A 27395-nucleotide genomic window follows, 5' to 3' on the forward strand; every position below is an offset into this window, starting at 1 on the left:
AACATGCCCAGCTCCCTTAGCTGTTCCTCATAAGGCATCGCTTCCAGGCCTTTGACCATTTTGGTTGCCCTCCTCTGGACACGTTCCAGTTTGTCAGTGTCCTTCTTGAACTGTGGTGCCCAGAACTGGACACAGTACTCCAGGTGAGGTCTGACCAGAGCAGAATACAGTGGCACTATTACTTCCCTTGATCTAGATGCTATACTCCTATTGATGCAGCCCAGAATTGCATTGGTTTTTTAGCTGCTGCGTCACACTGTTGGCTCATGTCAAGTTTGTGGTCAACCAAGACTCCTGGATCCTTTTCACATGTACCTACCTTTTCACATGTACCTACGGGACCGCCTCTCCTGGTATGCCCCATGGAGGACCTTAAGGTATAACAACACTTTGGACATCCCGAGCTGCAAGGAAGTTAGATTGGTTTCAACCAGGGCCAGGGCCTTTTCAGCACTGGCCCCGACATGGTGGAACGCTCTGTCACAAGAGACTAGGGCCCTTATTGGACTTGACATCTTTCCACAGGGCCTGCAAGACAGAGCTGTTCCACCTGGCCTTTGGTTTGGACTTGGTCTGACCCTTATGTTTCCCTCCCCTTATGGTCTTGATTTATCGGCTGCTTTAAAATGAGGCTGCATTTTAAATTGCATTTTAACCTGTATTTTAAATTGGGTTTACCCCCCCTCTTTCCCCCCTATTATGCTTTTACTGTGATTTTATTGGTGTTAGACGCCCTGAGCCCAGCTCTGGCCGGGGAGGGCGGGGTATAAATATTATTATTATTATTATTATTATTATTATTATTATTATTATTACCAGCTGAGCTATCCCTTGGAGGAAGCAACAGCTGGCGTCTTGGAGGAGGTTGTCTTATGGAAACAGCTCAGCCACACAGAAAGCCTTCCTTTGTGCAATACAGGTGACAGCCATACTTTCCGAATGGAGGGGTCTTGGAGTGGGTGAGGTGAGCATACTAGTAAAGGGAGAGGTCTATAGTATGCATGCTCTAAAGGATGAAAAGCTTCAAAAGGTAAAACCTAGTATTTCGAAACGGGTCCAAAAGCTTGTCACACCCTATGCAATTGGTTTGGAACAGGCTGAGGAGGTTCTCATCTGCATCCACCAACAAGTGGGTAGTTATGGTTAACGGTTACCCAAATGTAGTGTGGGTCATGGTATCCTGCATTAAACAAAAGCACACCTGCCTGTTGCATTGACTTTATCGTGAATCATGGCTAATGAAAGCTGTATAAAAGGTGAAAGCGAACCACCGAACGTTTTCCCTTCAGGAGTGAGAATAAATATGCCCATTGCAATCTGCACTGATAGTGCAATCAGACGTCTCTCGCCACCACCACTCCCACCAGACACATCTTCCTGCCCCCTGCTTTCTAAAGAAAGACATTGATGATGATAATTGGCTAGGTTCTTGTGCATCTTCAAAATAAAATGCATTTTGTTGCTGACGAGGGTTGCTAAATAGCAAGACCCCGCAGAGATCAGTATCCATTATGTTAGATTCGAACCTCTCGTCTAAAACATTGGCAACCAATGGTAATTCTGGTCCCTTTCATTTGAATGTCTACAGATAATGTGCTCGTGAAGATTTCAGAATGGAAAAGTGATGAGAGAAAAACTCAGCCTCTCAGGATTAATCATCTAACATGCTAATTGAGGATAGAAAACTCGGTGGCTCTACCGTTAGACAGAGTGAGGCAGCCACTTCAGGTGGTGGGTGGGGGAGCAAGGTGGAGTGGTGGTAAGATGTTGGAGGACCAATCTGTGTGCTCCACACAGTCTGCCCTTAGTTACAATGGAGGGTCCTATCCAATGATCAGTATGGAAGTTAAAGCCAGCTACCAATCAAGTTCAGTTCTGTACGTCATGGAAGGGTGCCATTTTGTCCTTTGTCTCAAGCGGCAAAATGTCTTGGGCTAGCCCTGAAAGTGACTGAGTGCCATGTTCAGTCAGCTTTCGAATCAGCAGCTGCTTGGCCCCAGCAAGGTTTAATAGGATGCTTTCTACAGAATGATTTAAATGTTGGAAAGACAGGACATCCGATGCAGAACTGGTTCATATGTGGCGGGCAAGTTGACAGGTGCAAAATTATTGGGGATAAATTAAACTGGCTACTTCTCAGTTCCGCATTTATATTGTTCATTGCAATTGAAGAAAATAGTCCCAATATTTTGAAATCCCTTTGGCAGCTAATTAATACCTGCAGAAAGCTTTGGGACTTGCTATTGGGGACACTCAACTTTGCCAATGATCTGAGTGTAGCTACTGAAATCTCTGAAACCGGCAGAAATGGACATGCTGATGCCATCTATAGAAGATATGGATCTGACTTTATTAATTAATGAACCTTTCATTATTTACTGGAAGGTCCATTACGACCCTACAAGGCTGGAGAGAAATTTGTTCCTATGTTGCATCTGCTTGGTTTCTTATTTTTAACAATGAAAAGGAAAGTTGCTTCTCGGAATGGCAACGCTGTTGAGTGTTGACATGGTCGTCATGACAATGCAGTTTCAAATTGTACCAACTCTTTGTGATGGAGGCTGCAACATTCTAATGTCGCTCTTTTGCTGTCTGGGATTAGACTGTTGGCAGAAGCATCTTTGGGTTACTCCTGATGGTGGATCCTGCTGGTGCCAACTTTTGCCCTTGTTTGCCTGTGACTGAATCAACACTACTGTCACAGCAGCTAAGAAAGAGTTCAGAGCAAGTGTTGATCACCAAGCCACACACAGGGTGCTTGTTTTAGGTGGGGAGGAATAGATCAGTGGAGTTTAATGTTTGTTGGTTTAGGCTTCTAGGCTCTTAGTTCATCCTGGCCCCTTTGGTATGGCCCAGGTGAAAGACACTAACTTCCCCTGGTCCCTCTCTCCCTGTGACCTTAAATGGATTTCTGCCCTTCCATCTCCTTTGCAGTACGTTGAAAAGGAACGTCCATTCTTCCACATTTCGGCATTGATGGAAAATTCTATATTTTATTCATTTTCATCTGTAGAAATAATTTTATGGTGCCTTTTAAGGCATAGCCTTCCCAAAGTGGCTCACACAAGATGAGCATAAACTATAAAAAATAACCAAATTAAGAACAGTCCCTATGGATAGTCTTAGCCTCCACATATATTTATTCCCCTTTTAAACCATCCAACTTGGCAAACACCACTCCATCTTGTGACAGTGAATTCTACAGTTAACCCATTTAACAGTTTAATTCTACAGTTTACTCAGGGCCAGCCCAAGACACTGTGGCACCTGAGGTGAACCCCAAAATGGCTCCCATCCCCCCTGACCGACAAGGAAGAGTAAGTGAAGATCTACATCAGTAATATGGGGGAAATAAAGATCTACATCTGAATTGGTTACCCCTGTGGATTCTGCCACCTGAGGAGGTCGCCTCACCCTGCCTCATGAGTGAGCTGGCCCTGTATACACTATGGGATGAAGCATTTCCTGATTTTCCCAGCATTCAGGTTCAGCAGATGATCCTAGGTCCTAGGTCAGTTTTGAGAAAGAAACTTCTCCTTATCCACTTCCTTCATACCAAGCACAATCCAATTCATTCACATCGATCATGTCACAATGTATTTCCCTTTCTCCTAAACTAAAAAGCCCAAAACACTGTAATGTTTCCTTACAGGGGAGCTTCTCCAGCCCCTTAATCATTTTAACTGCCCCTTTTCAAGCTCGACAATCTCTTTTTTTCAAGCCAGGCAGCCAGAACTGGACACAGCACTCCAAGTGCAGTCACATTTCTATAAAAGCATCATGATATTGGAAGTTTTCTGTTCCATCTGTTTCCAAATGACCCCCAATATGAAATTCACCTCCTTTCCCCACAGCTACTCCAGTAGTTTGAACTGAATATAGTTAGTGCCTACACCATAAAATCATTTCCCAACAAGTATTTCAGGTGACTTATTAAGTGAGTATTGATGTAAAGAGAGTGATTTGAGAAGTGCAAATACCGTGCTAACGAAAAAGGACCAGAGACAGGCAATCACAGTTAAAACAAATCCTTCCAATCATACATTTTAAAATTTATATTCTCTACAGAGAGCAAGTGATTGAGCCAAGAAGACAGCTCCCTCTCACTAACCAGAAATAAGGGAGCAGCACCCCAGGCCATAATTAAAACTTCAAATTAGAGAATGATAATTCATTAATGGTATTGTAAAAGAGAACATGAATACAACAATGGCTTTAAGTATGCTGGGCTCACCTGCTGTAAAAGAAATGGGGTCAGGCAATAAAATACATTAGTATACTCCTTTAACTATATACCATTAAAGAGATGAGCCTGATTTAGATCACAGAAAGGTTCTTTATCCTGTAATGTATTTTACTGCAAAGCAACGGTTGCGTTTCACTAAGTATGATTTAATACAGCCCTCAAAAAAAATCAATATAAAGCCTTTGTTCATACACATCTCGGGCTGTTACCTCTTATGCGTGTCAGGTAATCAAGCATAGAATCGCAGGCAGGAGGGCTCTAGGTAAGCATCCACGCTTACTTTATTTGAAATATTTATATACCACCCTTCAGTGGTACTGGTTCCAGGAGAGCTCACACAATTAGAATATCAAAACAATAAAAGAGAGTTTGGACAGGCATGAAGTCCAATGGTCAGAAAGACACTTGCGCATGTGCGAGAATTCTAGGAGATTCAAACATTGCCCAGTAACTGAACAGATCTAACTGTAATTAAATATCCCTGGAAAGAATTAGCAAATTAATTGAGCGATGAGGGGAAGGATAGAACAGACCAGCCAAAGTTGTACCATGCTACTGCTTCGATTAAGCCTTTTATCACATCTTTTAAAGGGGGAAAGTATCCCTTTAGGTTGCGCTGCATTGTTTGATGCCTCTGCAATTATCACAGCCAAGTACATAAAACTACAGATTTGTATTAATTTTTTAATCGGTGACTTTATTTATTTATTTATTTTGGTAAAGCTCTCTGATTGTGCTACATCACTCCAGAAGTGTTCAGTTTCTGAAGAAGTCCAGTAATAATACGTAGTTTATATATGGTACACGACAGAGAACAACTCTTGCAACCACTGATGGCATTGACACGTATTACACCAAGTTGTAAAATACATGATGGGGTGGAAACGACCCTTGTATCAGTGGCTTGGACATTGCAATGCTGGAAAATATTACATTTCCCTGCAGAATAGATGCTGGACTGGAGAAGAAAGTTTTGATTCCATGGAATGACAGAGGTCTAAGTGGTGGTTTTTTTTTTGTTTTGTTTTTTGTCTTGTCTTCTGTCTATGAAAGTTCACAGCACAGTAAAATATGCTATTAAGATGCTTGAGAACTGATAGATTTGCTGCCAAAGGTATTTGGAATGTGCACAACGAAACTGTTTATAAAGGCAGTTAAAAATATAGTGCTGCAAATTTGTTAATCATGGTTGTGCAGATGGAGCACAATCCGTACATCTGGGGAAGTTTGGTTGAGAAAATGAACAGTAGTCTACTGCCACCAGCTGGTCTGTATGTAAAAAATGCTGGTGAAATACTCCCTTCGAGGAATAAAATAAGCACAGCAACGTTCAGAGAAAAGCGTTCCACACCACTAAAACTTATTTTTCCATTAGGCTAGGATGTATAAAATACTACCTTGCTTTCTCCATGTTTGTTGTGGAAGACCACAAGCACATTTCCCTCGTGAGGTTTTTGGATGATCCAAGGAAGCTAAATCCAACTACCTGTGCTTTTAAGTAGTTAATCGAAATTATGCAAATCCCAGTTTTCTCCCCTTGGAAAAAAATGCTCATTTTCAGAGCTGCTCAGCTGCTGTTTGTCCATTTTACACACACACACAATTATGGAAAGCATTCAGTTTTACCAGAGCAATGAGCAGGGGCGAGTAGGAGCAACAGCCAAAGACATTAGAGAAACTGACAACGAGTTTGACAATTGCAACATATTACAGGGCAAGGGGGTGATGAGGGAAATTTGCAGAGCTGAAAACTAGCTTTCGTCAGCACACATAGAGGGAGGGGTCAGACCAAAAAATAAAATGCAACACTAGATTTGATCATAAGTTGCAGTTATTTTAGTGCTTAAAAATATACTAAGCACAAGTCTTCATAAATATTCAGCCACTTGACAAACTAATCAAAGCAGCTGTGGGCGTCTCTGCTGCTCCTACACTTAGGAAGAAATCCCGCAAAATTTACCCAGGCTTGTTTAGTCAGCAATCAGTTAGAAATGCGATCCACGTAGGATTAAGCGCTTTAAACATATTTTACTGAATTTCTCCCACTGAAATAAGAAGCAACCTTGCACGGCCATTAACTTTGGCCAGGAGGCGTTTTCTCCCCGTTATTAAATTCGGATCGCTAAGGAAAGCTTCTGTTTTACAAGAAACTCAAGTGACGCCCAAAACTACATCAGTAAATAAACTAAAAACCGACTTTCTTAAAAAAAAACCACCCCCACGGAACACCCATCATGGCGGACCAACGGCCGACATTCCCCATCTTTTTGCGTTCTCCTGACCTTCCTCCCATGGGCCCTTTCGGCCAGGCCCGCCTTTTCCGGCCACAACGCCGCGTTTGTTTGGATGGAGGGCGGAAGTGCTGGCGCCGTCCGGGAATTTTAAATCCTTGGCTGCCTCCGGAACGCCGTTGCTCTCGGCCCGGATGCCATAGGCGGCTGCGGGGCTTTGTGGCTGCTGTGATTTTAACCTGGTAAGTAATGCGAGCTAAGTCGCTATGGAGCTCGAGGGGCCTTTTTCCTCGGGCGAGCGCTGGGCGGGCTCCGCAGGCTTCGATAAAAGGCGAGCCGGCAGACAGACCTTCGTTTACCTGCTAGTGAGGGAAATTAAAATTAAATAAAAAAAAGCAAATAAAAAAAAATAAAGTGAGGGGAAAATATCGTATTTTATTGACGCGCGTTTTAACCCAAAACGCTCAGCGAGTCAGTACCTCTGGCTGTTAACCTGCATTGCAGGGGGTTGTTGTTGTTGTTGTTGTTGTTATTATTATTATTATTATTATTATTATTATTATTATTATTATTATTACCAGTGATTCCCCCCCCCAATAAAATGTTTAGGGATACTCTCATTTTGACTCAAGAAAATCACCATTTTATAGTTCGAATCGGGGAAAATAAATACAGCAAAAGGACAAAGATTCACAAAATGTTTAGGGGTATGCGTACCCCCAGAAAAAAGCACTGTGTGTGTGTATATATATATATATATATATATATATATATATATACACACACACACACACACACACACTGTATGTATATATATATATATATATATATATATATATATATATATATATATACACACCCCACCTTTTCCCCTGACACGAACTCGCTTTTTTGATTACATTTATATACAGTTCCACCTTTATCTTTCAAAGATCTCAAAGTGGTGTACGGCGGTACCTCGGGTTAAGTACTTAATTCGTTCCAGAGGTCTGTACTTAACCTGAAGCTGTTCTTAACCTGAAGCACCACTTTAGCTAATGGGGCTCCCCGCTGCTGCTGCTGCTGCTGCGCCGCCAGAGCACGATTTCTGTTCTCTTCCTGAAGCAAAGTTCTTAACCTGAAGCACTATTTCTGGGTTAGCGGAGTCTGTAACCTGAAGCGTATGTAACCTGAAGCGTATGTAACCCGAGGTACCACTGTACATGGTTCTCCCCATTTCATCTTCACAACAACCCCATGAGGTAGGTCATTCTAAGAGATGGCGACTGGCCCAAGGCTTCAAGGCAGAGTACAGATGAAACAAGAACAACTAATGAGGCATATGGCAGGACAGTGCCTACAGTTTACAGCAGTTTGGTGTGTTGTTCTCCCCCCCCCCATGAGTTTCTATAACACCTTATATTTAAAAGGGGGGGGTGTCTCAGAATAGTTTACAACACATTAAAACATTAAATGAAACAATCCAGAATAGAACAGATTCCAAGCTTCAAGGGGAATATTTCGGATCCTTCTCTAAGTGGCATTTTGCTTTCTCCATATTTATTTACCTTCTTAATTTATATAGCTACCCCATAGCAGAAGTGCTCTAGGAAGCCAGTGTGGTGTAATAATAATAATAATAATTTTTTATTTATACCCCGCCCTCCCCAGCCAAGGCCGGGCTCAGAGCGGCTTACAAGCAATAATCAAAACAAGATGAATGATTACAACTTAAAAACAAAAATAAAAAACAACATTAAAATAATGGAACATTAAAATATTAAAATGTAGCCTCATCGCAGGAGGAGAAGGAAAAGAAAAAAGAGAGGGAGGGACGGAGGGAATCAAATTGGCTCCAAGCCAAAGGCCAGGCAGAACAACTCTGTCTTACAGGCCCTGCGGAAAAAAATCAGATCCTGCAGGGCCCTGGTCTCAAGAACATGTGATGTCATTGTTAAAACAGCTGCACTGGGTGCTTATCTGCTACTGAGCAAGGTTCATGGTTTTTGTATTTATTTATGAAGCCCTGAACAACTTGAATCCGGGATACCTTGGGGGTCGCCTGAACCCTTATATTCCTGCTTGGTCACTGATAACATCTGCAGGAGTATCTTTGATCGTTCCCAAAATTGGTGAGGTTCCATTGCTGCTAAGGAGCCAGTGTAAAATATTGGCAACTCAGATCTTCAGTTAGATGATGCTTTTTATGCTCTCTGTACAAGCTTGTAGAGAAATGTAAAGTATGAGTCTCAAAGAAGCAGAAAGCCACCGAACATGAATTCTTGTATCTGTACAGTGGTACCTCGGGATGCGAACGGGATCCGTTCCGGAGCCCCGTTCGCATCCTGAACAGAACGTAAGACGCGTCTGCGCATGCACGGGTCGCGTTTTGTCGCTTCTGCACATGCGCGTGATGTCATTTTGACCGTCTGCGCGAGCGGTGAAACCCAGAAGTAACGCGCTCCGTTACTTCTGGGTCACCACGGAGCGCAACCCGAAAATACTTATCCTGAAGCGTATTTATCCCGAGGTATGACTGTATTGGGGATTTAATTGTGATATCTGGGGTTCAAGCATCTGTGCAGGGACAGGGAGTGAGATCACACCCTTTTGCACGTTGATCTGTATGTATATGTGCAGGTTTGATGTATGTGAATGTGGGGTAGAGATTATTTGGGTGGGGGAGACTAGACATACTGTATTTTTTGCACCATAACACTCACTTTTTTCCTCCTAGAAAGTAAGGGGAAATGTCTGTGCGTGTTATGGAGCGAATGCCTGCGGGTGGCGGGGGGGATCTGCTGCAGTCGTGAGCAGAGGATCCATGGTTCCCCTTCCTTCCCTCCTCCGTGGTTACAAAGCATGGATCCACATGGATCCTCAGGATTTTTGCAATGGGCTACTCCAAACTCACTGTCAGATCACATGTCTGTGGCCACAGCATGAACCACAAAAATCATATATCCACTATTTCGTTTAGAATATTTTTTTTCTTGTTTTCCTCCTCTATAAACTACGTGCATGTTATGGTCTGGTGCATGTTATAGAGCAAAAAATATGGTAAATGCCAAGGACAGTGATAGCACATGTGATCCTGCTTCTCCCCACTCCTATGATGCCTTCATTTGGCTTGTGCATATCACTTATAGGAGGTGAAATAGGTTAGGCCAAATATGTGCCATTTGTATCCCCCTTTGATGAGAAGTAGGAGATGTTGTTGTTGTTTAGTCATGTCTGACTCTTCGTGACCCCCTGGACCAGAGCACGCCAGGCACTCCTGTCTTCCACTGCCTCCCGCAGTTTGGTCAAACTCATGTTGGTAGCTTTGAGAACACTGTCCAGCCATCTCGTCCTCTGTCGTCCCCTTCTCCTTGTGCCCTCCATCTTTCCCAATATCAGGGTCTTTTCCAGGGAGTCTTCTCTTCTCATGAGGTGGCCAAAGTATTGGAGCCTCAGCTTCAGGATCTGTCCTTCCAGTGAGCACTCAGGGCTGATTTCCTTCAGAATGGATAGGTCTGATCTTCTTGCTGTCCATGGGGCTCTCAAGAGTCTCCTCCAGCACCAGAATTCAAAAGCATCAATTCTTCGGCGATCAGCTTTCTTTATGGTCCAGCTCTCACTTCCATACATCACTACTGGGAAAACCATAGCTTTAACTATAATGACATTTATCCTCTGTATCACTCTTTCAGCATTTAGAGGTTGGCAGCACTGTTGGAAGAAATGGACCAGGCAATACAGATGACCTTCCTTGGAAGGCAGACAATAACTGTTGCAGCCTAATGTAAACAATGAGAAACTAGCATGCCATTCTTACTTCGCTTTTCTGAGTAAAATCAATTCAAAGATGAAGATATCTGGCTCACAGAATGGGATATTCTGAAGAAAAAGGAAGACAGTAAAAGCTTTCTTTTGCAGCATCAGGCTGTGGTGTGCTAGGGAGTGAGGCTTGGTGATGGTAACCAAGGGTATATTGTGATGTCACTGCGAAATGAGCAGGACTATGCCTTATGACAGGGGTGGTCTAACAAGGAGTAGGGCTCTCCAGATGTGTTGGACTACAACTCCCATCAACCCCAGCCAGCATAGTCAATGGCTGGGGATGGTGGGAGTTATAGTTCGTCCACAGCTGGAGGGCACTACATTAATTACCCCACCTAATGAGCTAGTTTTGCCCATTTCAAGCAGGCAGTATTGCCTGCTGCGCTGATTTTGATTTGACAGATCAAAAAGAGATTTGACAGGGAGGTCTGGTCCAGCCAAGAAGACCCAGAGGCCTTGTTTCCATCCCCACCGGTAATCATCTGGTTTTCCCTTCTTCTTCCCTGCCCCTACCCTGCCACTTCTTTTTTTAGTGATGAGTTTTCACAAAGATTGACTAATGTATTTATTAGGTATGTCTTGCATGTTTTTTAAAAAACCCATAATGTGTTAGTAATATATTCAAGTATTTAAAAGTGCTTGTAGAATTTACCCTAAAGTCAGTTTAGATGAAGGTGTAGTTCTTATTTCTTTTTTTAAATAATTAAAAATATAAATGAGTAAGTGTTTATATTGTACTCATAGTGTTTTGTGTTTTGCTGCTGTAACCTTTTTGGCATCAGTGGTCGCTTTTTTGTTTTCTCAGGTGCCTAAAGGAGAAAGTCTTGCCTCTCAGCATGGCTATGGATGACTATGAGGAGCTACTCAAGTATTATGAACTACACGAAACTGTTGGTACAGGTATGCTCCTTGATGATTTCAAATAAAAGCTGCTCTAAATAAAGAGCTAAGAAAATCTAGCTTGCTTTATAGATTTGTTTGGTCAAAAAGCAGGGGAGTCCCCCAAAGTAGCTCACAGCATGAATAAAATGGAAAACAATGTAGATCACGGGTGTCAGACACAAGGCCCGCGGGCCAAATCCGGCCCGCCAGACCTCATCATGTGGCCCGTGTAGCCGCCGCCGGCCACCAGCCTTCACCTTTTATTCTCGCTTGTGTGTTTTTTTTACACAATAAAGTTTACATGGTGCGCCTCCCTACTCGCCTCCCCCCATCGCTCTTAAGGACGTGGCTGCTGCTTCAAATGTCCCCGTGTCTCTCAACTTGCACCTTCGTCGTCCGGGGGCTGAAGCGAGGCGGGCAGCTTGCTTCTCTCTCCCACTCACTGCTCAAAAAGAGCAAGCGGAAGGTCAGGTCTCTCCGCGCCGTGGAGGGGGAGTCTTTCTCCTCGGAGAAACTTTTTTATTCCAGCCTTAGATCTTCTCTGGGGATGCTGGATCCCGGTGTGCAAACTCGCCCTGCGGGAGGCGTCCTCTTCTCCTCCGCGCTGGATTTCACCAGCCTCTTCCTCTTCATTTCGCCTTCCTCTTCATTTCCCTTCCCTTCCTCTGCATTTCGCCTCCCTCTCCATCTTTGCACGGCCAGCCTTTCCAGGACCGACGATGCCCGTGTTCTTTGGGAATATGGGGTGGCTGGTGTGTGTGGGGGGGTGAGTGGGAGAGAGAGAGGGGCGCGCGCGCACACACTCCAAACACCCTTAAAATAAATGTAAAGTGGGGGCGGCGATGATGATGGCCGTGATGGGAGGGGGCTGTGTTCCCTGGCACCCCCTCCACTCCCTGCACCCCACCGCCGCCTTCCTCCTCCTCCTCCTCCTCTTGCAATTTCGAGGCAAGCCAAGCGAGGAAGGCGATCTGGCGCCCGGCTCTCTATCTCAGCTCCACAAGTTGGACTCTGCGCCCGCGCAGCGGCGCTGGGCGGTTCTCCCCGTCCGGCACATGTCAGTCCCGCTGGCACATTCCTGGGAGGAGATCGGACTGCGGCTCCTTGCAGCCCTTCCATCACTCGGTCACACAATTGGGCGGCTCGCTCTCCGCCCTGCCAGCAGCTCCGTCTTGATCTCTCCCTCCCGTCTCGGGGAAGGAAAGGAAAAAGCCGGAGATCCAGTTGCAGGCAGCGTGCTCGCGCTCTTTCGCCTTTTGCACTATGCAATGGCACCCCGAGATGGGGGGGGGCAGGGGAATTAGCCAAGGAAAATGAGAGTGCACAAGGCATGTTGATGCTTTCCTGCCAGAGCTCTCTCTCTCTCTTTCTCTCCCCCACACACATTTTATTTACAGCCCCATGCCGTGTATGTTTACTCAGAAGCCAGCCTCACTTTCTTCGACAGGAGTTTCAAGTAAATGCAAGGGCTCATTATTTGTAACAACTTTGTTTCCTAGTTCTGCTGAATCTCTCAGCGGCCTTTGATACAATCGACCATAACATCCTTCTGGACCGTCTACATTATTACAAAAAACAGTAATAATTGAATGCAGTGACAATAATTTATGATAATAAAGAGTGGACGCATAGTCCTACAGATACAACCGGCCCTTTGAGGGTGACCAAACTGCTGATGCGGCCCCCGATGAATTTGAGTTTGACACCCCTGATGTAGATGATTGTTAAAGGGAGGTAGTATTTAATATTGCTTTTCCTTTCAGATTTACTGCAAAATCTAAGCACGCTTTTGCAGAAGTCAGTCCCACTAGTTTGATGCGGTGAGCAGCCCAATAAATGCATTTGGGACTGTATTCTCAGTTAAGAGCTGTAAGAGGAGCTTCCAGCCTCAATATGGACAGTGTGAAGCAGCAGAGGGGATGGAGGGACTGTTAAAGCATACAAGATATAAATATATGTTAACTCAGAAACATCTAGTGCTTAGGCTGGATGTTACAGTTGAAGATAAGGGGTTAAGCCAAAGGTTTCATAGAGGGTTTTGAGGCAGAAGTACAAAGAACAGAGGTGGTACTATGTAGGGATATAGATCTTTAACAAGGAGTTGATCACTAATGTTAAATCTGTAGCCTTGCTTTTTTTCTTTCCTTACTGTAGGTGGTTTTGCAAAGGTTAAACTGGCTCGTCACCTACTTACTGGAGAACAGGTTGCAATAAAAATAATGGACAAGCTGTCTCTGGGGGTGAGTAACTTTCTTGCTGGGAAAGGATGGGTTTCCTTTGTACAAATAAGGTTCTAATCGTACAACTTGTTGATGTGAAACTGTACATTTGTGGCCATAAGGGAATTCAGACTTCAAGCTCTGCATCAAAGCTTCTGGAAGTATGCTGAGCTCTGTTAGCACTAACTGGACAGTGTGTTTCCATAACAGACCTTAAAGTGGCATTTAATTGTTGCTTTTAAAATACAATCTCATAAGCATGATCTAACAGGATGGGACGGGGAAAATGTAGAGGAAGTTTCTCTATTGTGGCATGCCATTATCTGGAAATCCCACAAACCTTTCATCTCTTAGGATGATTTGCCTCGTGTCAAAACAGAAATCGAAGCCATGAAGAGCTTAAGCCACCAGAACATTTGTCGGTTATACCAGGTGATTGAGACACCAAAGAAGATATTCATGATTCTAGAGGTAAGATTTGAAACTTCATTCTACTTTTTAAAATATTTGCTGCTTAAGGCTAAAATGTTTCAGGAGCCTGAAATAGTCCCTGTCAGTCACTATTGGCATCTTTTTAGGATCTTTCTCTTGGTCCTTCACAGTGCGAGCCATTTGGTATGTTGTAATTTGGGGCAGAACTTTTACCTCTTACTCCTTGAAATCTTAATGTTGTCTGATTAAGGCATTGAGGGTCTCCTGTCCCAAGCTGTTGGACTAAGGAGTGGTGGCAGCTATACAACCTAACAGGGTTAGTTTGCAACTGGTCTTTTGGCACTGTTCAAACCAACAAGAATGCTGGCCCAGAGTTTTGTGTCAGGTTCTTGGAAGTCCCCTCTTCTCTGTAACTTGTCTAGGGAGGGGATCAAGTGCCTGTAATCTAGGGGACAAAAGTGTCTCATCATGCCGCCTTGTGTTTTGCTAGCAACCTGCATGCATGTAAGCTCCAAGCAAAACCCTCTTCCAGCATGTTAATACAATGCAAGCAGCCTTTTCTCCTTGCCTATGTTCATATGCCCTTTTAAAATGTAGGTTTTTTGTGGGGGGTGTTACTGGGTTGTTGTTTTTATTTTGATTATATATTTTGTGGTTTTATATTTTGATTTTGTTCTGTGAACCGCCCCGAGACCTCCGGGTATAGGGCGGTATATAAATTCAATAAATAATTAATATGAAAACCTCAGTCATGGAGTTCTAGAATTAGGCACAATAGAATATTTCCTCTCTAAACCTGCATTCTGCAAAGTGGATCTAGTAATAATTCATGCTGCTTAATTTATATTGTCACATCTCATGTATAATATCAATATGGTGTACAACAATAGATATAAATACAAGAAAACATAAAATGCCATAAAGGAAATACAAAGTGATATTGCACTAAAAGCCCCCAGAGTGGTGCTCTACCAAATACAGAAACGTGGATTTGTTAGCCTGCTTGACTGCACAAAATAGCATTTTTAAAATACAGACAAAAGTTCTTTTCCTGTGTGGAGAAAAGGCAGGCAGTTGACATTAGGAAGGAGTTACAGGGGAAAGAGGAGCAGGAAGGCTCTTGAGTGACTAAAACTAAGCACAGAAGACACATTCATCATTGGGTCTCAGCTGTGGGGAGGGTGGGGGTGCAACTAGGATCCCCACAGGCTGCACAGCCTCTAGAAGACCTTCCCAAATGCTAATTAAGGATTCTGTGACCTTTTTGTAAGAAGCAGACTTCTTCGTTGTATATATTCTTCATATAAATGCTTTGGTATCATGCACACTCACACTGGTCACTTGCCCTTCAATAATCTGCTTCTTGTGGTATATTCAGGAAGTGTGTACCACACCTATGCATGCCACTGATAGGATTCTCCCAGAAATGTGTTCCTTACCTGTGGAGCCCTTGCTGACTTCTATTCCAGAAGCTGCTACAGTGGTACCTCGGGTTACATACGCTTCAGGTTACACACTCCGCTAACCCAGTAATAGTGCTTCAGGTTAAGAACTTTGCCTCAGGATGAGAACAGAAATCGTGCTCCGGCGGCAGCAGGAGGCCCCATTAGCTAAAGTGGTGCTTCAGGTTAAGAACAGTTTCAGGTTAAGAACGGACCTCCGGAACGAATTAAGTACTTAACCCGAGGTACCACTGTACTCTGTGGTGGGTTGCATTGTGCTAGGACTGGAGAACACAGGAACTGCCTGGAAATACAGACATTGGTCTTCTGCGTATTAAACGTCCAACCCAAGGGATCACCAGAAGGATAGAAACTTGCCCTTTTCATAAATGAAAACTTGATTTGGTATCTTTGACAACTTCCCGGTTTCTAGATCCCGACAGTTTTTATCAGCCTGTTTTGTTGGCTTCAAGTTTAGCCAGTGCCTCTTAAACACTGTTGCCTTCTGCTTTCACTACAGTACTGCCCTGGCGGTGAGCTGTTTGATTACATCATTGCTAAGGATCGCTTAGCAGAAGATGAAGCGCGCATCTTTTTCCGCCAGATTGTAGCTGCCATTGCATACGTACACAGCCAGGGGTATGCTCACAGGGATCTTAAGCCGGTAAGTGTGGAAGGTTGAAGCAGAGTTTCTTTAGGAATAAACTAGCTGTATGCCAGACTCCAAATAGTTTGCTGGGTTGGCTGCTCCTTCTGTTTTGCATGAAAGAAGCCCACAGCCAAAAAACCCAGTATCTGACATTTGGCCTCACTGCCATCATATCCACTGCTCTTTCCTTCTAGTCACACTTTTGTGGTTGACATGTCACAGTGCTGTTGTGACTGTTGAAGCCACAGCTGGCAGAAATTCCATGCTGCAGCCTAGGCTCTGCACCTAGCGAGATGATGCTCCCTTGCCCATAATCTATGGTCCTCCAAGCTTTGCCTGCCCAACTGCTTCTGGCAAACGGTGCACTGTCTACTTTGTTTCACTTCCTTCAACCACCATCCCTTAACTTAGGAACTAGGCTTCTCCCTTTCCATAGAACATACAGCCCTTCCCTTCCTTTTATTAGCTTTTATTTGCCTTGGTTTCCTCAAGACTTGCATCAGCTGCCAGCCAAACTGACATCTTTCTCATCCCTTATAGAAGCTGCATTGTGAACAGCTTAGTTCCCAGAGCCTCTGAGCATTCTGTGCCTCTAATCCCACTCAGCATAATTAGTGTCATAGAGATTTTAGTGCAAGCTCCGTAAAGATTCCTTTTGATTTTCTTCCAGTGCTTTCTCTAGCTCAGTCTAACTAAGAGACCACCTGGTTTTGTTTTCTATGTATGTTTTTAGGGTTGGGAATTTGACTGGAGTTTGTTTTCTCCTCGTCAACAATTTACAGCATAAGGTTGCTGTGTAAATTTACTTGCTTCTAATGTGCGGGTGGCACTGTGGGTTAAACCAACAGAGGCTAGGACTGGCTCCCTCGGCCAGTAAAGCGAGATGAACGCCGCAACCCCAGAGTCGGCCACGACTGGACCTAATGGTCAGGGGTCCCTTTACCTTTAATGTGCAATCTCTCTTGTCAGGAAAACTTGCTGATTGATGCCGAGCATAACCTGAAGCTGATTGACTTTGGTCTCTGTGCAAAACCATTGGTGAGTTTGTGCAAAGCAATGAACTCTGCCATTTTGCCAATGGCACTAGAAAACACGGGATGCTATTGCTGTCATCAAGGTGCGATGATTGCTGTTTCATCTCCAAACCAAACCATGTCAGAGGTTTCCTGTCTTTCCTTCCTGCTCCAGAGACGCATTCTGATTAAAGCTGGATTTAAATAGCTCTGCTCAGCCGTGGGCATGCTGAAGCCCAGCCATTCACTTGGTTCATACTGAAAGGTGTGATGTGATTCGGTTTGCGTTCAGATGACATGCTCCCCCATGATATATCCTGGTTTATCTTCTTTCCTACATTGTGGGTCTTCCCAGTACAGTACTGAAGCAATTCAAAACATGTAAAAATCGCAGAATTTTGGGCTGCTGGCTTCAGCAGATTGTTGAATTTCTGTTGATAAAGGATTGGAAACACAGGATCCTGAACACAAGCTTGTTATTAGACAGCTCTTTCTTTATCTAGCCCTATGTGTCCTAAATTGAATTTAAGTGGGTTTGAGTACTTTGGCAGGTTAAAACGGAACAGGGTTAGAAGGTGGTCAGGGTGTCCTAGAGTTGCAGTTGGCAAACAAACTTAACTTCAGATATATAATGACTTGGAGCAGGCATCCCCAACCTGCGGACCTCCAGATGTTTTGGCCTACAACTCCCATGATCCCTAGTTAACAGGACCAGTGGTCAGGGATGATGGGAATTGTAGTCCAAAACATCTGGAGGGCCCGAAGGTTGGGGATGCCTGACATAGAGTGGCTGAAAGGTGAAAGAGAAGAATGCAATAGCTTAACCCAGTGGTTTTCAACCAGTGTGCTGTGGCACCCTGGGGTGCCTTGATGATAATCAGGGGAGCTGTGGGCGGCATTGGCCTCTGTCCCTCTTTCCTTCCCTTCTTCCTCTGATTCCCTCTCATGTCTTTGCCTCCTAAAGGTCTGCACAGCTACACAGCAGCAGACGTGGCTACAAGCTCCCCAGGCAAATGGAGCCTCTGGGGTTGGCCGGGGGGTGTTTCCCAGGCCCCTATGTGGGAGTGTGAGGAGGCACCTCTCTTTGGGGCAGGGGGGGCAGCTCATAGACAAGGGGCGGCAGCTGCTGCTGCCCAGAGGACTCCCAAGGAGAAGAGAAGAGGCTGAACACCACAAGGGGAAGGTGTTCGAAAAAAAGTGAGAGGCTGCCAGCTCTGCAGGCAAGAGGTGACATATCAGGGTGCCACAGAAAGAAGGTAGTTGGTCAAGGGAGACTCAAAAAGGTTGGTTTAACCCCATTGGGAACTGGGGAAGCAATCCAACTTTGCTTTTAACATCTTAGATATTTCGGGCTGACAATGCCCACTGTCAATTGCATCCATATCTAGGTGAAATGCAAAATGTGGCCTGTTGCAGATGTAGCTTACTATGTTGTTCTTGCTGTAGGGTGGTCTGGATTACCATCTAAGCACTTGCTGTGGAAGTCCAGCCTATGCAGCACCAGAGCTGATTCAGGGCAAAGCTTACATTGGCTCAGAGGTATTGTAGTAGATTCTTTAACATTTCTCGATATTGACTCTTGCATACACATTTTCTTTACAAAATGGCCGCTGCGTAAAATGTAACAAAGTCTGTTAACTTTCTGAAGCGGGAGCCATTTTAAAGGGGCATACATGACAACTGTGTATGTGGATAATATTGTTTTCAGCATCTTCTGCAAAGATGCAGTCGTAGTCTCTGGTCATCCCTTCAGTGCCGTTGCATCTTTTATTCCTCTTCTGCAATATCTTCCTCTGTTACCTTATGGAGTAGGCAATGGGGGCACCCTCCAAATGGAACAGGAAAGCCTTCCTCTCCTGCCAATCTTGAACCTTTTGTCTTAACACTCTACGAGCTGTGTGCTCTACCTCTCCTCTAATGGCATACATCGCTGATAGGCTAAATCTAATTTTTTGCAGTATAAGAGGAGCGGCAGTGTCCACACTGTTGTCTGGCCTTTGTCGTCAGTGACTCAGTGGTGGGTTCTGAGAAATTTATGGGTGCTAGGGCCCAAGGGGCAGAGGCTTCTTCTTGACCTCACCCTGTTTTAAATTGTGTGGTAGTCAATCCCCTGCTTTGCTCCAAACTAATCTCCTCCCCATCTTGCAGCTAGGATGAGCATTATCCCTGCAATTACACTGTCTTTTTGGGGGACATTGAAAGCTGGAGACGAAGGCTAGGGCTTGTTGCTGAAATGCTTTGAATGCAAACCTTTGTCTCTTCCTCACCCACCCACAAAGAAAACCTCCTGGAGCTGCAAGGGAGCTGGGGTTTGTTACTGTAGGGTAGGGCTTGCTTGCAAGGTGTGCCACACAACTGCAGGGGTAATCACGGCTCCAGCTTCATGGTTGGGCAAGAGACGGGGGCTTGTTGTGCTCACCAGAGTGCAGCAGTGCAACCTTTGTGGTGAATGTGGCCAGCAACACTGGGGACCCCAAGGGCTGAGCAGTTAACATCAAAAGTTGATAGCCAGTACCTACCATACAGTTCAGAGGTGACCATGACTTTGTTTATTATTGTGTATTAGGGCTGTGTGGGATGTTTGTGCCCAAAGTGACTAACCTTTATATTTTTCTAACTTACCTGCTTGTCATCCCAGGCTGACATTTGGAGCATGGGAGTGCTTTTGTTTGCTCTGCTCTGTGGATTTCTACCATTCGACGACGATAATGTTATGGTGCTCTACAAGAAAATAGTGGTATGTATTCTGGCATATGTACTATTTCCAGGATTTGGATCTTCATGCTCATGGGAGGATGCTTGAGCAGCAACCGTGGGAGAGACCTGTTTCCAACAGAGTTTGGGGGATTTACAGCAAGAAGCCCTTTCATAGCTCTTAAAACTTGTTCTCTTGATCTTGCTGATTCTCATGGAAGCCTAAGGATGCTCTTTTGTGATATCCCAGTGGCTTTTTTTTAAAGGCCCACCTTGGGATAATCTTGGCATTTGAATTCTGCTATGTTCTTTCTTCAATTCCCCCACCCCACCCAAACATTCTTGTAGTCTGTTAGACGCTGTGATGGGATGATGAGCTGCTTGTGCGTGAAATTCCAAGTCCCTCAGAGTTTGGCTAAGTCCACAAACCTCTGTCTGTAACGGAGCTCCTTAAGCATGGCTCCGTCAGTCGCTGGTAGAATCCGACAGTGGGCGTTTACGGAACTTCTTCCAGCATAAAAGCTCCTTAACGGAAACGCGTCTTCTGGACTCTCGGCGCGACAGTTTCCGGCGAGGAGTGGGTGTCCCTATAGGAGGTCCTGAAACCTCCCCACTGTTTTCGCTGGAAGTGTCTCTGAGCCATCCCTCCGACTCACTTTCCCTTGGAGCTCCTCCTCTCCCCCTGCTGGTTCCCTCCTCAGCTGATAAGTTTCTCTCAGCCTCTGTGAGCCCTTTCACCTCCTGTTCTTCTGATGGCAGTTCCCTGACAGACGCTATCGACTATCTTACCAGAAAGGCACCCAGGCTCTTGTGTTGTGTTTCAGTCAGCCTTTTAGGAAATCTCCTAAAAGTGCTCATTCATGGCAAGAGGCCAGGGGAGCAGCTTTGGCATGCAGAAGCACTCATTCAGTTGTAAGCACCCACATGATTTAATCTGCCCAGGACAATTCTTCTCTTACCTTAGTCAGGTGTGTAATTATTTTTATGCTGCATGCATTAGTCTTGGAGGTGTGCTGATTTTTTCTCCCCATGTTGTGAAGTACAGAAGGTACAGGCCTTCTCATAGAATCATAGAATCATAGAGTTGGAAGAGACCACAAGGGCCATCGAGTCCAACCCCCTGCCAAGCAGGAAACACCATCAGAGCACTCCTGACATATGGTTGTCAAGCCTCTGCTTAAAGACCTCCAAAGAAGGAGACTCCACCACACTCCTTGGCAGCAAATTCCACTGTCGAACAGCTCTTACTGTCAGGAAGTTCTTCCTAATGTTTAGGTGGAATCTTCTTTCTTGTAGTTTGGATCCATTGCTCCGTGTCCGCTTCTCTGGAGCAGCCGAAAACAACCTTTCTCCCTCCTCTATGTGACATCCTTTTATATATTTGAACATGGCTATCATATCACCCCTTAACCTCCTCTTCTCCAGGCTAAACATGCCCAGCTCCCTTAGCCGTTCCTCATAAGGCATCGTTTCCAGGCCTTTGACCATTTTGGTTGCCCTCCTCTGGACACGTTCCAGTTTGTCAATGTCCTTCTTGAACTGTGGTGCCCAGAACTGGACACAGTACTCCAGGTGAGGTCTGACCAGAGCAGAATACAGTGGCACTATTACTTCCCTTGATCTAGATGCTATACTCCTATTGATGCAGCCCAGAATTGCATTGGCTTTTTTAGCTGCCGCGTCACACTGTTGGCTCATGTCAAGTTTGTGGTCAACCAAGACTCCTAGATCCTTTTCACATGTAGTGCTCTCAAGCCAGGTGTCACCCATCTTGTATTTGTGCCTCTCATTTTTTTTGCCCAAGTGCAATACTTTACATTTCTCCCTGTTAAAATTCATCTTGTTTGTTTTGGCCCAGTTCTCTAATCTGTCAAGGTCGTTTTGAAGTGTGTTCCTGTCCTCTGGGGTGTTAGCCACCCCTCCCAGTTTGGTGTCATCTGCAAATTTGATCAGGATGCCCTTGAGTCCATCATCCAAGTCGTTGATAAAGATGTTGAATAAGACCGGGCCCAAGACAGAACCCTGTGGCACCCCACTAGTCACTCTTCTCCAGGATGAAGAGGAACCATTGATGAGCACCCTTTGGGTTCGGTCAGTCAGCCAGTTACAAATCCACTGAGTGGTAGCATAGTCAAGACCGCATTTTACCAGCTTCTTTACAAGAATATCATGGGGCACCTTGTCAAATGCCTTGCTGAAATCAAGGTAGGCTACATCCACTGCGTTCCCTTCATCTACCAGGCTTGTAATTCTGTCAAAAAACGAGATCAGGTTAGTCTGACATGACTTATTTTTCAGAAATCCATGCTGACTATTGGTGATCACAGCATTCCTTTCCAGGTGCTCACAGACTGTTTGCTTAATGATCTGCTCCAGAATCTTCCCTGGTATTGATGTCAGACTGACTGGGCGGTAATTATTTGGGTCCTCTCTTTTCCCCTTTTTGAAAATAGGGACAACATTTGCCCTCCTCCAGTCTGCCGGGACTTCGCCTGTTCTCCAGGAATTCTCAAAGATGACTGCCAGTGGTTCTGAAATCACATCTGCCAGTTCTTTTAATACTCTTGGATGCAGTTCATCTGGCCCTGGAGACTTGAATACATCTAGACTAGCCAAGTATTCTTGTACTATCTCCTTAGTTATTCTGGGCTGTGTTTCCTCTGCTGAATCATTTGCTCCAAATTCTTCAGGTCGGGCATTGTTTTCTTTATCGGAGAAGACTGAGGCAAAGAAGGCATTGAGGAGTTCAGCCCTTTCTGTGTCCCCTGTTTGCATTTCACCATCTTCTCCTCTGAGTGACCCCACTGTTTCTTTGTTCTTCCTTTTGCTACGAACATACCCATAAAAGCCTTTTTTGTTGCTTTTAACCTCTCTAGCAAGCCTGAGTTCATTCTGTGCTTTAGCTTTTCTGACTTTGTGTCTACACGTGCTGGCTATTTGTTTGAATTCCTCTTTGGTGGTTTCCCCCCTTTTCCATTTTTTGTACACATCCTTTTTTAATCTTAACTCAGTTAAAAGTTCTTTAGATAGCCACCCTGGCTTCTTTAGGCACCTTCCATGTTTCCGTCTCATTGGTATTGCCTGAAGTTGTGCTTTTACTATCTCCCTCTTAACAAACTCCCAGCCATCATGAACTCCCTTTCCTTTTAGTATTACTGTCCATGGGATCTCACCCAGCACTTCCCTAAGTTTTATGAAGTCGGCTTTCTTAAAGTCGAGAAATTGAGTCCTAGTATGCTTGGCTGCTCCTTTCCGCTGTATAGTAAACTTCAGAAGAGCAAGATCACTCGCGCCTAATGATCCTTCCACTTCTACCCCACTAACCAGGTCATCAACATTGGTTAGGACCAGATCTAAAATGGCTGTTCCTCTTGTAGCTTCTCCCACTTTCTGGACAATGAAGTTGTCTGCAAGGCCAGTGAGGAATCTGTTTGACCTTATGCTCTTGGCTGAGTTTGACATCCAACAAATATCCGGGTAATTGAAGTCCCCCATTACTACTATCTCCCTTCCTTTTGCATGCTTGGCCATCTGTTCCAGGAAGGCATCATCTATGTCCTCCGTTTGGCTTGGGGATCTATAGTAAACTCCCACAATGAGGTCACTGTTATTCTTCTCTCCCTTAATTTTGACCCAAATGCTCTCACTTTGGCTTTGAGGTTCTAAATCTTGGATCTCTTCACAGGTATACACATCCCTGACATATAACGCCACTCCTCCTCCTTTCTTGTCTGGTCTGTTTCTCTGAAATAGATTATATCCCTCCATTATTACATTCCAATCGTGGGACTTATCCCACCAGGTTTCAGTGATGCCTATTATGTCATATTTAGTTTGCTGTACCAAGAGCTCAAGCTCATCTTGTTTATTTCCCATACTTTGCGCATTAGTGTACAGACATTGAAGTCCATTAATCATTCCCCCGTGTCTCTTATTTAAGGATTTTTTCCTCCCACCACTAGGTCTGCGTGCTGTTTGCTCCATTCGGTCTATGACATTTGGATGATCATCTTCATCAATTGATAGACTCCTACCTTCAGGAGCACTGTCTCCCTCCCCCACATTAGTCAGTTTAAAGCCCTCCTGATGAGGTTTCTGAGATTTTTTGCAAAAACATTCCTACCAACCGTTGTGAGGTGCAGCCCATCGCTTGCCAGAAGTCCATCTTCAAGAAACTGCATTCCGTGATCTAAGAATCCAAACCGTTCCTGTTTACACCATTTGCGAAGCCAGTTGTTCACTTCCACTATTTTTCCCTCTCTCCCTGGGCCACGTCGTTCAACTGGGAGGACAGATGAGATGACAATTTGTGCATTTAATTGCTTCAATTTCCTGCCCAGAGCCTCGTAATCTCTTTTGATCTTCTGGAGGCTATTGCTTGCAGTGTCATTGGTTCCCACATGAACCAAGAGGAAGGGGTATTTGTCAGTGGGTTTTATGATTCCTTGCAGTCGTTCAGTTACATCTTGGATCTTAGCCCCGGGGAGACAGCACACTTCCCGAGACATCTTGTCAGGCCCACAGATCACTGCTTCTGTTCCCCTCAGTAGGGAATCCCCTATCACCACTACACGCCTCCTCTTAGGTCTGGTCGGGGTTCTTCCGTGAGCTGTCCGTTCCAAGGTCGCCTGCACATTCCCTGAAGACTGCCTTTGCTGCTCGTCTTCATATACCTGATCGACTGTAATGAGGGAGAGATCCTCAAATGGAGTCTGCTCTTCGTCTTCCATGCTAGGGGAAAGGACCTCAAAGCGATTGCGTATTTCTAAACAATCAGAGCGAACCCTGGGCCTCCTACTTCTTTGAGTCACGTTTCTCCATATATCTGGCTCCTGTGTTGGTGAACTAGCCTCCTTCTCAGGGGAGTCCCCTGTCTCCTCCTTGGTGGAGACGGTGTGCTCTGTTGCTTCCAAGAAGAGCTCCAGCTCTCTAATTCTTTGGAGCGTAGCTACACGTTCCTCCAGTTGCTGGACTTTGTCTTTTAAGAGGGCAATCAACATGCAATTGCTGCAGGTAAAGCTGCCTGCAACCTTTGGCAAGGTTCTGTAGCATCCTCCCCCCACATCCTGCCCCATTGCTTGCTAGGGGGCAGGGGGAGCATATTGGTGAGAAGGCACACTCTGTATTATCTGGCTCTAGATAGGGTAGTGCATTAAATCTCACATGGGATAAATGTTCTGGTCAGCATCTAAGAAACCTGTGCAACTATAACTTGACACAGTGTCGATCAATTGGGCCTAATCATGCTTGGCTGTAAATCCAGCAGCGTGTCTGCAAAATGGCCCTAAGGTTTGGCCAATAGCCTGTGCTTAACTTGATCACAACTCTTAGTGCTGCCACTAGGCAGGGGGTTACCTCTTACTCTGCTCAACACCTTCAGCCTCAATGGCTACATGTTCTGCATTCAGAAGGTCCTAGGTGTTGTCCCAGAATCTCTGGTAGCAGATGAGAGGCATCTACTTTGAGACCCTGGAGAGTTGTTGCCAGTTAAAATAGGCAGCACTGGACTTGATGGTCTACAGGTTTGATTCTGTAGAAGGCAGTCTGAGTGTTTGTGCTGTGCTGGACTTGAGGGCTTCCTGATTTGGCCTTATAATGAAAGTAGGCTATTCTAAGGCCTGGGTTAGGTAGCCAGCTGCCTCTTGTAACTTGACTTGCAGCTAATATGTGAGCTAATACTAGATAAAGTTAGATTATGCAATGTACTGCTGGCTCATACTATAGTTGTGTAATATATAAAAAAAATAAAAAAATTTCCAGTAACACCTTAGAGACCAACTAAGTTTGTTCTTGGTATAAGCTTTCGTGTGCATGCACACTTCTTCAGATTCATATCTGAAGAAGTGTGCATGCACACAAAAGCTTATACCAAGAACAAACTTAGTTGGTCTCTAAGGTGCTACTGGAGAATTTTTAAATATATTTTGACTGCATCAGACCAACATGGCTACCTACCTGAATATAGTTGTGTAGGCACTTCTAGATTTCTTCTGAAACAAACTCCTATGTAACTAGCTTTTAGGGATGATCTGCAGTCAACATCTTCTAGTTGCATGAGATTAAACATTTCACAGATTTCCCATCCATGTGTTTTTGCTTTGAATCTTACTAGGCTTGTCTCTTCTAAACTGAAGGGTCCTAATTTAGCTTTTCCTCTACTGTAGAAGGCATTCTATGTCCTGATCTCATTTCTACTCTTCTCTAGCTTTGGAGGAAAGACAACTCTCCTGCTCTGCTCAGTGTCAGTGATATGGCTACATATTAGCTTGTTAAATAAGGTGTGCCCTGTCCTTTGCATCCCTTAAGTTTGTTGGTGATTATTGTGTCTGCCCTTGGAATGTGGATGTTTTCCCAAGAGAAGATTCTGTGATCTTCAGTAATGAAGACCCAGACCTTTCAGATGAATAAACCCTTGGAGGCATTGCTTTAAAACAATGTACAATTACATGGTAATATAATATATTTAAGGACAAAATGTAAAGATGCAGGCTTTGATAGAATTGAAAAGAGCTTTGGGGAAGCAATTGATTGCATATCTCAGAATCAGGGTTCACAATACAGGAGAAGGTATGGAGGAAGGAAGTTAGCATCTGGGGAGCCTGACTTGCCTTATGACTTTGTGGTGGGCATTGAATATAAACTGGGTGTAGGGAGGGAACTAACTTTAATAATAATCACACTTCACCCTAAGGTCCCAGGGTGGGGTGTAACAATTTTAAAGACAACAATAAAAACAGTTTTAAACTGAAAAAAAATACAGTCACAAAAAGTAGGATCCTGAAAACAGGGTCCTGAAAATATACACATCAGCTGTCAAAGGCCAGGGTAAATAGGTGTGTCTTCAGCATTAGCTGAAAAATCTATATGGAAACCCAGCCAGTGATCTAACCGCTGCATTTTGGACCAATTGAAGTTTCCGAGTCTTCTTCACACCGTGCACAGTGCAATAATCAAATGAGCTCTGCATTGTTGTTCAGAAGCTCTGAAGAGGCAGGAAGACACAACCCTCCTGTTCCTCCCACTAAAGGCATCTTTACTGTTTTCCCAAAAGCAAGGAAGGGAAACTTGAGGCTCACATGATTCTGTTGAACTCCAACTCCCATCAGCACCAACCAGGATGGCCAGTAGCCAGGAATAATGGGAGTTGTAGTCCAGCAACTTCTGGAGGGCCACCATCCCTGCCAGGAAACAGGGTCTTAAAATCCTCACAGAGCTTGTTTCCAGTAAGCTTAAGATACCAGAGGCTATTGTAAAAAGTTTCTTAAAAATAGATGGTTAGACTAAGAATGTATTATGCATACCAAATGACTAGGTGGGAGAAGGAAGGGGAAAGGCCCCCTAATGCCTGTAAACAAGGAGTGATTAAGATCTTTTTAAGGTGTCCAGGTCTGTGGCTCAAAACTACAAGCTACCTTGTGGATCTTGAGCCTTTGGATTGTCCTTCTGTCGCTTACCTGGTCATCAAGCAAAATGTATTTCCTTTATAAACCTAAGTTCTCAGGAACAGCTTTCAATAGTTTCCCATCTGCTCTTCGGTAGATGGATGAGTGCTGCCCACAGATTAAAATCACTTCTAGTTTTTCACTTCCAGCCCTCTTAAATTATCAGAAGCTAGAGAAGTAAAGCAGCTGACCAAAAACTATAGCTGTAGCCTACATTTATATTTGGGCACTAAATGTGCAGAATATAATGTCCTTGACTCATCCAGTGCAGTGAGGTGACGTCTGCAATGATTGAGTGCTATGATGCAGACTGTGGAAAGCTTCAGTCATATGGAGAATTGGGT

At 44.5% G+C, this 27395-nt stretch overlaps 1 protein-coding gene across 4 annotated transcripts in view; it reads left to right on the plus strand.

Annotated features, from left to right (window-relative positions):
* Nucleotides 1-2615: 2615 nt before the first annotated feature.
* The window catches only part of MELK (maternal embryonic leucine zipper kinase), a 39610-nt gene continuing 14830 nt past the window's right edge, over nucleotides 2616-27395 (plus strand). For 2 of the 4 annotated variants that reach the window (XM_053370403.1, XM_053370404.1), the window contains exons 1-8: nucleotides 6594-6719; nucleotides 11084-11178; nucleotides 13315-13400; nucleotides 13734-13850; nucleotides 15774-15917; nucleotides 16872-16940; nucleotides 18362-18454; nucleotides 19554-19652. In XM_053370403.1, the coding sequence (XP_053226378.1) occupies nucleotides 11115-11178; nucleotides 13315-13400; nucleotides 13734-13850; nucleotides 15774-15917; nucleotides 16872-16940; nucleotides 18362-18454; nucleotides 19554-19652 (672 nt within the window). In that variant the 5' untranslated portion in view covers nucleotides 6594-6719; nucleotides 11084-11114. Of the gene's footprint in view, nucleotides 2725-6593; nucleotides 6720-10484; nucleotides 10753-11083; nucleotides 11179-13314; nucleotides 13401-13733; nucleotides 13851-15773; nucleotides 15918-16871; nucleotides 16941-18361; nucleotides 18455-19553; nucleotides 19653-27395 lie in introns of those variants that run through there. The other 2 variants (XM_053370405.1, XM_053370406.1) reach the window with 2 other exon arrangements.

This window comes from Podarcis raffonei, chromosome 17 (assembly GCF_027172205.1).
Source record: "Podarcis raffonei isolate rPodRaf1 chromosome 17, rPodRaf1.pri, whole genome shotgun sequence".
Classification (NCBI taxonomy): domain Eukaryota; kingdom Metazoa; phylum Chordata; class Lepidosauria; order Squamata; family Lacertidae; genus Podarcis; species Podarcis raffonei.